At 39.2% G+C, this 13,713-nt stretch overlaps 1 protein-coding gene across 1 annotated transcript in view; it reads right to left on the bottom strand.

Annotated features, from left to right (window-relative positions):
- The window catches only part of Col11a1 (collagen type XI alpha 1 chain), a 201,646-nt gene extending 191,939 nt beyond the window's left edge, over nt 1–9,707 (bottom strand). Inside the window, exon 1 of the mRNA XM_042279780.2 lies at nt 9,261–9,707. Coding sequence (XP_042135714.1) covers nt 9,261–9,363 — 103 coding nt within the window. The 5' untranslated portion in view covers nt 9,364–9,707. The remainder of the gene's footprint in view (nt 1–9,260) is intronic.
- Nucleotides 9,708–13,713: the final 4,006 nt, after the last annotated feature.

Raw genomic sequence — 13,713 nt, 5'->3', positions numbered from 1 at the left:
ATATCAGCAGGAATAGGTTCAAAGTACTTTGATAAATATCGATAGCAATTTAGATACATAAACATACAAACCACATGTGAGTTTTTGGAATATTTTTTGGAATTTTGAACTGTAACCAACACCTGCACTTTATTCAGCAACCCTTCCCCAAATGTCATCTTCCTGGCCCTGTTTCAGGAATTGTGGCCCTGCTTAATAATACTGACTGATACTTGACTTACTGCTTTTAGTGTAACTGATATGTACAACAGATAGCAATACAAGATTTTATATATGTGTGTGTGTGTATATATATGTGTGTATATATACATTCTTCTAAAACTATTATGACTGCCTATCTATCAGCCTTTAATACATGAATCTTTATATGTGTCTTGCTTGAATAAGACACTTCATAACAGAATAATAAGTATAATATATAAATTATTTTATAATCCAAAGAAAGATTTATTTCATTAAAGTGATTACATAGAGGTAAACCATTGTTTCTAATTGCTATTAATCCCTAATAATATGCAAAATAGATAATAGGAATATTTTCAAGAAATGTTTTGATAGAATGGTACTTTTATTGAAGACCCTTTCTTATATTCTAGGAGAAAAATGATTGATGACCTCATCAGGGCAAAAACATTACTCAAGGTGTTCAAGACAGCTAGTCACAGAGACAACAGAGTTGACTGGCAGCTGAAGATGTTTTGGAGACAGTGTGGGACTGGAAAGAAGTTCTGACGTATTGTTATTATAGAATGAGTACAGGAAACAAAGGATGCCATGTGGACAGTGAAGCACATGTCTGCAGCACATGGACCTGAATTCAATCCTCAGAACACACATAAAAAAGGAAGACATGGTGACATGTGCCTGTGATTCTAGAACAGAAGAGGGAGATGGAGACAAGGGGATCCCTGGAGCTCCCGGACAGCCTAAGGTACTTGAAAAAGGACTCTTCGGTGAGGCACAGAGGTGGATGGAGCCTTATGAATAATAGCTTAGGATGTCCTCCCATGCACATACAGACACAAATGAAGAAAAGAAAGTCAAACATGGTTGTGCATGCCTTTCATTTCAGCACTTGTTGGATCAAGCAGGTCATCTTGCTTACATAGTGAGCCTCAAGCCAGTTAGGAATACTAAGACCCTTTCTCTAATAGAAAGAGGAAGAAAAAAGAAAGGAAGGAAGAAAGAAGGAAGGAAGGAAGGAAGGAAGGAAATGAAAGAAAGAAAGAAGGGAGGGAGGGAGGGAGGGAGGGAGGAAAGGGAAGGGGAGGGAGGAAGAAAGAAAGAGAGAAGAGAAAGAGAGGAGGAAGAGGATAAGGATGATAGTCATTGCTGACACCATTACATGAGAAGGTCCTCAAACTTTGACTTTAGATGACTGAATTAACTAAATTTTTATCTTGTTCAGACTTCTGGATGACAGAAGAACATAACAAGCCAGATTCTATCTGTCACAATGGTAGACAATAGGAAAAAAATAAACTGTATCAGTTTTATCCACCCAGCAACTTCTAGAAGAAAACTAACATATGAGGAAGTTCAAAATAATGATGCTGTTTTGTTTTTGTTAGCCCTTTGTCTCTTGCTACATTCTTCACATTGATTATATTCAAAGGATCTTTTGGATAATCTGGGCAGATGTTTGTACACTGGACGTAATAAGTCAGTACACAACCATCAATTTCCAGAAAGTGACTTGATGCTTATTGCTATTGATTCTTATTAGAAGTAACAATTGCTAAGTGTTAGCTGGGCAAACAATCAGATCGTGAATCTAATAGATACCATTTATTAAATTTGTCAGAGTCAAAATAATACCCAACAGCTTCAAGTCACAGCCTTTTCAAGTTTCCCAACACTTTCATGACTTAGGTTGTCCAAAAAGTAAGAGTAATAAGCTTTCATCATTAAACTAAAACATAGGTTGAGGAGCAACTTGAATTGCAAGAGTGTACTTTAGCAAGAGCTCTGTTTGGTTCCCTTTAGAGACACTTGCCCATTCACACAGTTGACATTTTGTGTGCTGTAATGAAACTTCAATATTTGCACATTAATTTTACACTTCAGTGCACCATAGTCATGAGATTACTACATCCATAAGATTAAAATATCCAATGAAATAGGCAGCTCCAAGGCTAGAACTCTGATATAAGACTGTCTGGTGCTTGAGTCTACAATTTCCTATGTGATGTCAGACAAGGTAATTATTTCCTGTTTTCCAGTTCCCTCACAGATAAACTGGGTCTTTTATGTTCATATATTCCTGGGAAATTGATAACAATTAAGAAATATTCTGCACAAAGTATACACATCCTGGTATATAACAAGCAAGTAATCAGTGTTAATCCTCATTATTATATGGACCAGAAAATATGAGAAAAAGCTTTATGGGATATTCGTGTTACTTGAGATATAAAGTCTGAGTATATCTGAGATGGGTAAGAAAAAAACAAATAATTGAGGGGAAGCAGATCTAAAACAGGGAGAATGAAGACAAGAGCCTTACCATGGCACAGATGCAGGATCAATGAGGGTGGACTGGAAGGATGAGAAAAAATTTATCATAGGCTGGACAACATACAGGGCTACTCTATACTGCACCAAGACATTCAAACAGTTAACTTTAGTTCTCAATGAAAATAAAGCACCATCAACATTTCAAAGGAATTATGAAAGCAAGCTGTAGGTTGTGCCCATCTGTTAGACTCCAGTCTAAGGAGAAACGGCCAATATCACTTAAATTGTTTTCTTGCAGAGCTAAGACCACCAAGTATGAAAATGCAGCAGAGTCCCTATTAGCCTTGTCAAAGACTGCAACTACCACTCTGGCAGTCATCCGTTCAGGAAGTTGTTTGTGAAATCACAGTGAGGAAGCTAAGCCAACCAGTGCATGCCGTCCAGGATTCATTCACTTAAGCCCGGATGTCAGTTTACCAGAGAGACAGAGGAAGGAAGCGTCTACTGATATTCTATGAGCTCAGGTTCTGTGAATAGGGACCTTCATTGGCTGAACAGTCCTGGGCCATTCAAGAGCAATTAAATTTGGTTAAAATAAGAAAGAAATGCTTTTTAAGGAAAAAGAGAGAGAGAGGTTTGAAGGGATTGCAAAAGTTGATTGTGCTAGAGCACTTTTGCACAGGTTTGTTTTAGTTCTCATTTGTCAAGTCGTATTTAAGCTGGTCTCTTACTCTGAAATCCGATAACCTTTCTTTTCTCTGAGTTCTTTCTGCTAAACTAATAGCACTGTCTCTAATTCCACATGCAGCAAGCAAAGAGTTTGTTTTACCAGATAACAGTAGGTCTGGTGATCAGCCAACGTCTAAAGAACCATTAGCCAAGTCAGTAGTAGGCTAGAGACTGCAACTGATCGATAGATATTACTCTCTAAATCACTTTAAAATTGTCTTTTTATCTTCTCCACAAGCTAGGGTTATTCATGTTGTCCTGACACAAGTGAAAATTAGAGGAGAATTTTAACAAGAAACCTCTTACCTACACAAATCCATCATATTATGGTTTTGAAAGGGGAAATGAATGTACTAGACACATTCAAATAATATAGATAGAATTTAAAAATAAATTAAAAGCCATAAAGTTTTTAATTAAATTAAAAAAAATAAGAGTCTCATTTAGACAGTGTACAGAGAGTGACCCTGAAGGCTGCACTCAAATGGACTGAAGCAAAAGAACTGAAGAAAGGTTGTGACATTTATGACGTCTCTGTAGCCACCTCTTCTTTACTAGGGAATAAAATTGCTATGGTTTGAAAAACAAAGAGAGACAGAGAGAGAAAAGGAAAGGAAGGAATGAAGGAGGGAGGGAGGGAAGGAAAGAGGGAGGGAGGAAGGAAGGAAGGAAAGAAGGAAGGAAGGAAGGAAGGAAGGAAGGAAGGAAGGAAGGAAGGAAGGAAGGAAGGAAGGAAGGAAGGAAGGAGAGAAGGAAGTTTCCTCTCACACTTCAGCCTAGGTCACATTTCCTAGGCATTAAATGAGGAAAATGAAGGAGTAAAACCAGAACTGCCAGAACTGCAGACCAGCCCTCAGCTCGAATTCTTAATGCTTACACCAATAGCCCTTAATTACTTCTCCATTGGTGAGTAGTGGAAGAAGAGCATACTTTGGATACAATAAAGTCTGCCCTTGAAGTACCTAAAAACGAATCATTCAAAATCATTTACAGTGAAGGATATGACTCATTGTTTACAGCCCCCATATACTTATGCACTGTTAAACATTACTATAAGAACTCATGAATCCTTCCATAGTAGTAGCCTCAGGCCCCTGGGAACACTGATTCCTGAAGAAAGGAACAGCTCTTACTTCAATAGACACACTAGCTCTTGAAAAATAGTATTTCTAGAAATTAATATTGCAATACAAAATGGAAAGTGTCTTCCCTTCCCAACAATCACTCAGGTGACACGAGAAGTCACAGTACAGCAGACATCATGGCCGCTCATTCAGACAGAGCCCTTCCTTAATTAACTGCACATTTATTTCCAATTTAAAGGCTATTTCTGTAGTTTCACATAGTTTAGCAATCAAAAATAAACACTTTAATTTGAATTTGAGCTACTATATTCTCTTATTTTTTTAAAAATCAACTATTTAGAAAAAAGATTGTTAGCATGTATGAAAATAAATATAATGAAAATAAAACATAATGATTCTGACCTATGAGGCAAAAGCCTTACAATATACATGATACATATCATATGATCAGAATTGGTATGAAATGGGCAAAAATGGCATTTCTTCATTTGAAATATATAGATAGATAGATAGATAGATAGATAGATAGATAGATAGATTGAAATAAATATATATAATGTACATATATATGTAATTTTGTAATTTCCTTGAGTTATTTAAATTTTTAAATTGTACCTTCTATTACTATTACTTCAATTACTATTACTGAACACTGTCGTCAACCGGCAATAAATGTACACATTCTTTTTTTAGAAACAGTTACTCTTCCTACTCTTACATCCACTTCATTGGGCGCATTAGCAATACGTGCATGGTCAAATGATGAGACACTGCCTTTCTCCCAACTTAAAAAATTAAAATTTTAAAATGCATGTTTTGACTTGATGTTCTTTAAACTATCATATAAACTTCCTTCTTGCTAACCAAATCTCCAGCACATCACAAAAACATGGCCATTCCATCAAGTCTGAGATTTATATTAAAGATATTTCATATCAATAATATAGAGCTTCATCCTACTCACTCAAAAAACCTTTTACTGTATTTAATGTTTTATAAGGATTATTTAAATAACACCATCTGTGCCTCAGTTTCCTCTTTACTAAATAAAAAAAGTAGGATGTATTATCACTTACTGTAGATTCTTACTCTAGAATTCTCAAGAAAGAAATTTATCTGAGCACTTTTAAATAAATTGGCCTGTTAAAAATACTCTTAAATTAACTTGGTCCTAAGACAATCCTAGTGTTCTTCCTTTTCATTATAGCTTGCTATAATCAAAAGGGACTGGGATTCATGTGGGTTGTCTGCCTTCATGGGCAGCAAGACCAAGATGACTTTGGTAGTTGGAACCTATCCCGGCCATAATTAACCTTGCATGTGTTTGAATAAAGTAACTGGAATGAGAAAAAAAAAAATACTCTTAAATTATTTTTTAATACACAATGATAAACAAACTAAAACCTTAAGAAATTAACTTGAGTAAAATCTAATTCAGAAAAAAAAATCCACCCAATACAAAAATCAGTGTTTATCTTGCTGTGTTTTAAGGATAATTTAATTAAAACCATGTTGGCCTTCTATTTTAGTCACAAGTTTAAAAAAAATGAGGAATCAAAAAATTAAACAATAAGCAATGATGTTGTCTTTGTACATGTATTTTTCATTTGTCTACTTAGTAATTTTGTTTTAAACTGATGTAAATTACACATTATGATAATAAAACAAATAGGCATTAAATGAAAGAGTCCTTGTTAACTAAATAAATATGTACCACCCCAACTAATTCTTGATATATAATCCATGCCAAAAAAGGTTTCACTCATGAGTTCTTTTATTTTACAAAAAGACACATATTAATATCTTACCAAATACCACACTTATTAGCAGGAGCATGCCTGATATTTTAACTTATTCTACTTAAGTAGGTACAGAGACAAGCCTGGGCTCGCTCCTCACAGGTTGAATCAGCACACAGCCTGGGAGCCAGCACCATTTCACCTGCTGATCCCGGGCACTCAGAACAGCTCCTCTGCAGTGCTCACTACCCATGGCTGGCACGCCACTCAGATTCCTCTTAGAAAGTACCAACATTCTACAAGACACATTTGGCTTAGCAGCTGAAGGCAGAAAGCCATTATAATTAGCTTTTTAAAAAAGTTCATCTAGGTATTTACAGTTATAGTGTTCAGTTCTAGCCAGCTCTTCATGAGACTGTGGTTTAAAACCCACACAATAAGCAGTGCATTTTAACATAGGCACAGCACAGTCACTATAAATTTCAAATAAATCCCAGGTCCTGTATGTAGTAAGTTATGGGCTAATTTATGCACGTACAAAATCCCCGAAGTCCTGAGGTGAAACACAGCAAATAAAACAAACATAAAACAAAAGCTAGTACCAATAGAAACCCATTAAATAACAGCTTTGTGTGTGTGTGTGTCTGTGTGTGTGAAATCACAGTAGAGACTATATGTTGAAGACTTTTGAATTACTTTAGATTTTCACAGTAAACTAAAATGTGAAATCAATTTCATTAATCCATTCACTTCCAAAAAAAAAAAAAAAAAAAAAAAACCACAAAAACTTCCTTGTACATGTTGTCTTAATGTTCCAATGTTATACAAATACCAACTCGTTTTAAATAATCTTCTGATTTAGCAACTGAAGCAAACACACATACCTTTGGGAAATCCGTTAAGTCAGAATGATACTAGAATAAGATACTTCCATTTAGAAAGTGATGTTAAATTCCACTCAGTCTTCTAGCTACAATTCTAAATGCTGGCTTTAGAACTGGAGAAAGAGTTATTTTCCCCTTCTGTGGCGACTGGGGCTTTGATGATGGTGTTTCTCTTTTAAGCATTTATTTCCTATTATTTCTTTTTTGAATTTTAATGGTTTAAAGAATGAATGCCTACAAGATTGAATTAACAAATAAGTAGCTTTCCACTAAGTAACAAGAACCTACAAAGTTCATAAAAATAAATATTCAAATCTTTCCATGTAACTATCCAATGGCTTATATACTATTTTCAACATATTTCATCAGAAACAACATCTGACCCTATATTTCACTATTTCTCCCTTTCTTTAGCCTTATACAATATGAGAACATTATTTTCTGCAAGGTATGTGATGTGGTCCTGAGATATTTCCTAAAGGAGTTTTTATGATTTATAGTTAAGAGTGCAAAAAGAAAATTATGACCTAAAAGCATAGAAATTTGATTGACTGGAAATACCAGTATGGAAAGGAAAAATAAATATCCTCAGGCAGATAATGCATTCAGGTAACCCATAATACTGGTAATCACTGCAGAACATCTCCGATTCTATACTTTTACATAACTTTCACTGGTGTATTCATGTCTGCACTTGTATTTGACAAGCTGAGATGAAATAGCAATCTCTTCTTCCTTAGACAAGTGACATTTTTCAGTATCACTAAGTATGACTTTCCTTTGCTGTGGCTGATGCTTGAATTTTGAATACTAAAGAAAACCAGCAGAGGGCAGAACCGCTGACCAACTCAACAGGCGATAAAGTACCAAAGGTAAAATGCAAACTTTTTGAGGCAGTCCACTTTCAAAGATGCTAATGTTTATCCTTGAAGAAGCTGAAATGAATCAGCGCAAATGACCCAAAATCCCTGCAGAATTCGGTTGGAGTTCCACTGTGATCATAGGGTCACTAGTGTTCGTCACAGGCTGCATGAGAAACTGCCTGCTCCTGGGAAGCATCAAGTCCCCAAGCATAGGAGGCAAGGTTAGGACTGGGCCTCCTGAAGCGCTAACTCTTTAGGGAGCTCTCAGATCTGGGGAACAAGACCAATGGCCAGGCTCAGGTTTCTTCTAAACCTGCACGTTCAGAGTTGGGTTGGCATTTTTTCCGTTCTCCTCTCCTCTCCTCCCTGTCCCCCGGCTTCTCTCGGCCCCCCTGACAAAGCTGGCTTTCTCCTGTGAATTGTTCTGGCTCCCCAACTCCAAAGGCTTTCTCCTGCCAGCCGAGTCCGCGGCACCTAAGGGACCGCCGCAGCCAGATGCCTTTTAGGGAAAGGGCGGAGGTAAGGGAGGGAGGAGGCGGTGGGAGGAGCGAAGTCGCTCTCCCTCCTCCAGTACTGACAGGGCTACAGTGAGCTACACAGGTCTGGCCATTCAATATTTGGTGGTGCCACGTAGGAACTTTTCCTCACCTCCCTCCTCCCATCCCAGGCCCCCTCCTCTTCCTCCCAATCCCTATTCGTCTGCCCCCCCCCCAACCCTATTTGCTTGGAGACATTCATTACCCTCCAAGAGAGTTGCGTGTCCAACCTGCAAGAAGAAGCTGTTCGTGGGGGGCGAGGTACAAGGGGAGGTGAGGGGGTCGTGGAGAGGAGGAGGGAGCTAAACATCAGGGAAAGTGACCCCCCCCCATACACGCGCCCTCTTGAACTCCACTTTATCATCTGTGAAAAGCGTTCCACTGAGAAGCATTTCAAAATGCCACACACAAAGTGCTTTCAGTCTTCTAAATTCATCCCCCCTGGTTTCTCTTATATCCCCCAAAGTAAAAACAGCCCGTTTCTCACTTCCTCGCAGACAAAGAAGTTTATCACAGTTCACTTTACACCCTTTCTCTATATTTTCTCCTCAGTTCACCCTTCAAAAGATATCCCCATTAGAACCTGGAGAAACCCAAAGAGTTCTTCAAAGGGCAGAGTACTCTGAGTAAAGACTATTCTTCAAACAAAAGCTTTGTACGACTGCCTTCCCGTTCAAAGTAATATTTTTTTCCCCCTTTTTGCAAAGTAAGTGGAAAGGGACGGAGGGCTTTCTCAGCCTGCTGTGTGCCTGACAGATCTTTTAATCCTGCCACCTACCTCCTCTCCCGTTACTGTCCCGCCTACATCCATCTCGCTGTCTCTCCAGCTTCCACTTCTAACCTGGTAGCAGCTACAATCTGGATTTTATTTAAAAGAAGTGGGGCGAAGACAAGGGGGAAGGGCACCAGGGGAAGAAAGCCGGGTGGCAGGGTCCCACCTCCCCAAACTTTTTTTTTTTCTCCTTACCTCCTCTGACCTCTCTGGCTTGGAAGAGGAAAGTCAAGGCGAGGGTTGAGATGGTGAGATCCCAGACCCACCGTTTCGTTTTCCACCTGGACCAGGGCTCCATCTCCAAGCCCCGCGCTCACAACTGTGAACCCCACGAAATTGCCACTGCAGACCAACTTCGTCCCTTCCAAGGTGTCGCCTACGCTTGCTACACAGCCATCCGGAAGGGAGAGGGGGTTTGAAAAAAAAAAAGGAGTCAAAGGGCTCTATTTTTTTTTTTTTTTCCAATTTGATGATTTGCTTCCTTCCTGTCTCTCGCCCCCTCCTCTCCCTCTGGGGTGGCCCCGCAGACTGGGACCCTGAGATCCGTCCTACGTCTAGCCCTACCTTCAGACTGAGGGCAGATGAGAGGTTTCAAGAAAGGAGCTGAAAGCACTGAGCACCCCTAAAGGCTTCATGCTGTCGGTGGGCCGGACAAGAGGCTCAGGCAGCCCCCTCCTCCGCCCACTCCCCCTCCCCGCTGTGTGCCCGCGAAACTGACAAGCCGACTGAAGGTCAGACCCAATCACACGCTTCCCCGCAGCCCCAAGCCCGCCCAGTCTCTCGCCGGAGGATCCAGACTTATGCAGGCCCAGCCCACCGGCCACCCCCCAACCCCATCCTCCCTCTCCACCTCCCCCTCCTTCCCTCCCCAAATCCCCGAAAAGAAATGGGAGGGAGTTAGGCGCGACCGGTGCTTGGCTACTGCACTTTGGGAATGAAAGGAATTGCTGAGGAGCCATGGAGCACACGGAGCGTTCAAGGAGCTTCTGTATCCAATAAAGATACTCTACTTGCACGGGTCTGGGAGCCCCCAGTCCTTAGGAGGCGGGAGGGGGAGGAGGGGAAAAGGCCCACGTTTCACTGGCCGCACGGCTGGAGTCCTGGACTGGCAGCCGTAACCTTATCCCTCTGCAAAAAAAAAAAACAAAACTTGCTTCCTAAGGCAGGCATGGAATCAGTGGGCTCTACGCTGCCTGATCCCAAAGGTATTTGTTATTATTATATTAATCCAGAGACTAAGGAAGGCATGAAGGTGGCGAGAATGGACCCTAAAGATCATAACCCTCATCTTGTAGGTAAATTCTAGCTGGAGAGTGGAAGGCTTCTCAAAAGCTCAAAGCCTGCTAAGGACTAGAGCGGGGCTAGCCTCTTCAAGAGCAGAGTTGCACTGTGAGGACATGGGAGAGGGAGAAAGCATGGCAGCTGAAGCTAAGATATCGGTGATTTGCTTTTCCAGCAGAGTCAGCCCTGAACTTAGATGAAAGGGACAGAGAAGGGAATAGAAAAGGAAAGCTACCAGCAGAATTCGCCAACTGGCAGACCCCAAAGTTTCTATTCGGGGCCTGGCCTTAGAGCCCAAAACATGGTCACTTCACAGGGAAAGCCTAAGAGGAGGGACTTGTTTTAAATAAACCTCCTCTCCTCAGTGTAGTCCTCCTAACCCTAAATATTAGATTCCCTGCTCAGTTTTTCCCATCTTTTAATTATTCCATCCCCTTGACTGGTCCTTTCTGTTTTTAATGGTTTCTAAAATATTTCTCTCAACAGTGGATTGAAGTAGGAACCGGGTACCAGTATATATTAGCCAGTTGATAGAAATGTTTTGAATGAATACGTTATTTATTTATTCATTCATTCATTCATATCTCTCTCTCTCTCTCTCTCTCTCTCTCTCTCTCTCTCTCTCTCTCTCTCTCTTTCTCTCTTTCTTTCTTGTTTCCTAGAATCTAGGACCTACTGTGAGTATTTAAGTAATAGCAATGCTCAAGGATCTTCAATTAAGCTTAACAAGCATGCATGTTCAATTCTTTATTTGCCACTAATCTTTAAATCACAGGGTCTTTTTTAAATGATCGCTTAAAGTATGCCTAATTGGACTATATGAAATTTCCTTATATGGTTTGATAATTGGCAAGCTAGCTAGAATCAATACAAATCGGGAGTAGAATATTTTAAAGGCAACTAGAAATACTTCAATAAATATTGGTCTGCAGCAAAGAAACATTCCCTAATCATGAAGTTTCTTTGAGATCACGGTTTGGGAGGGAGAGAGAGAGAGAGAGAGAGAGAGAGAGAGAGAGAGAGAGAGAGAGAGAGAGAGAGAGAGAGAGAGATTGATTTTCTTATAATGAGGACAGAATGATGGAATGATGTTTGGGATGCCATTTATCAGAGAATTGGGGCCAACCAGCTCTTCAAATTATAACCACAACATGTTAACATATTTTAATTAAACAGTTTACTAGCATGTTGTATTGGAGCCTGGAATGTCTGGTTGCAAATTAAGACCCTTGTATTGGAAAGATAAGTAACTCAACAACTTTGTTAGGCCCCATCTTCTCAGATAGAAATTTTTTATGTTGTTTGTGGTTTCCAAAGTCTTTCAAACTTGTCTTTTCTATCCAATTCTCTTTGCATGTAAAAATCAATCTCTAGGTCTTCACTTAAATGTAAAACAGTGAACTGAATACATTCTAGTTTAGGAATACTTACCTGTGAGCTGGCCAGTTACAGAGCTCCTAGCAACACGTCTACTGTTCTAACCTGTTTTCCCCTCACTTTCTGGTGAGAGCTCCATGACTTGGTACTGTTCTAGGTGAGAATGATTCAGCCACTGCCTTCTGCTCACATCTCAGCCAGCACAGCTTGTAAAAGGCTCTTTCAGGCAAACTATCTTGAGTGAACAGAGTTATTGCTGTCTTATGCATCTGTACTCTGTGGTCTGAATTCCTCTGGCCCTTGCCCAACTAGGCATAACCTAGGTCTGAATTTATGCCTCTGGAAGGAAACATACTGGAGTCACAGTGAGGTATAATTATGTCTAACCTCTCTAGCCTGTTGCTGACTGCCAGATGTTGAGTCTCCCAGAAACCTGTCCATGGACTTTCAGTTGAACTCAATGAAAGAATGGATAAAAGCATCAAACAGGGAAAAACCAAAGAGAGCTCTCTATCCAAGTTGCCTTTAGCTTCACACTGGGGAACTTCCAGTAGAGTTAATTCCTAGGCGACTTTTCAGCCTGCCAATGCTAATTGTTTATACATAGATTCAAAATGTGATAAAATGTGACAGTTTCATTGATGCAAGTTTTTAATACTTAAGCACAGTTAGTAATATACTTCCATTTTGTCAAATGAAAAATAATGTTGATGACATGTCAAATTTGAACAGTACATTTTGATTTGTAAGTCTCATAACAAACATGTAAAACCAGATAAAGAATAATCACTTTTTAACAATATTTTAAATTAACCATTTGTTCATATTGCCATATGAGAGAACTAAAATAGCATTTTTTTTTTATGGATTGGAAAGTCAGATAAAGAGATAGAGTGTTCTAGACAATCTTCAGAGTCCATGGGACCTTATTAACTATTGGGGAAAACCCACATCTACTCCTTAATGTTATCATAAATCTCTAGGATTATGGAGCCCCTGTTTCAGAGCCAATATTTCATGTACTGAGACCTCAATAACCACACAGTCACTAAAGACATACTATCCAAGCTCAGGGTCCCTAATGCAAATGGTGTTAGGCAGAGTTTAGGGAAAAAAGTAGATGCTACAAAAATCATGTCATCTTTTAAAATATTTGGCATTCATTCTTCTTTTCCCATGCTTGTGCTTTAACCTTTCCCCTTTTTTCCCTTCCTGTGGTGTTGGGGATAGAGCCAATCACTTTGTATATGCTATGAGGGACTGTATCCCTAACTACACCTGCTCTACCTTTCCTAGCGTCAATAGATGAATAGATGCATACATACATATATACATATCCAGACCAAAAAAAACCTGTGGTTTTACTATATTTTGACATATGAATTTCTAAGAGAAGACTTGAACTGGCCAGAATATTTAATAAAAGTGTTCTAAATGCAGTCTTTCTTTTACAAAATCTCATGGTTTGCCTTTCATGTTCTTTTCTGGACTTCAGGTCAATTATTTTGAGGAAAGACTGAAAAAGCAGTTTGACATTCACTTTATAGTTTTCCTATTACAGGAGTGGAAGAAATTAGTCTCTAAAAAGTGCAGTTAGTTCCTCTTACCTTACAGATGGGTCACTGTCTTGTAGAAAGTGGGAACTGAGAGGGGCCAGACATGTTTATTTCCATAACATAACCAAGTCAACAAGATCTCACAATGACAACTGTTGACAATTGTGTTTGTAATTTCACCTTGAAATAATTCACAAAACTTCAAAGGAACTCGGATTCAGGTGAATTTCCAACAGAATTTTCAGATAAACATTTTCTACTTTTGGAACACAGAATGAGTCAATGGAGAGAAAATACAGGTCCACCCTGTCTGAAAGGTCCTACAGTAAAATTAAAGATAAGTGAACTCCAAAACCACAGAGGGTATGGTTGTGTATATTTATGTTTCATTCCTTCTTTTTTGTTATTATTTAAGCCCTTTTAGTGGTGCTGAA

Source organism: Peromyscus maniculatus, chromosome 6 (assembly GCF_049852395.1).
Source record: "Peromyscus maniculatus bairdii isolate BWxNUB_F1_BW_parent chromosome 6, HU_Pman_BW_mat_3.1, whole genome shotgun sequence".
Classification (NCBI taxonomy): domain Eukaryota; kingdom Metazoa; phylum Chordata; class Mammalia; order Rodentia; family Cricetidae; genus Peromyscus; species Peromyscus maniculatus.
This window is presented reverse-complemented; position numbering and strand designations above follow the sequence as displayed.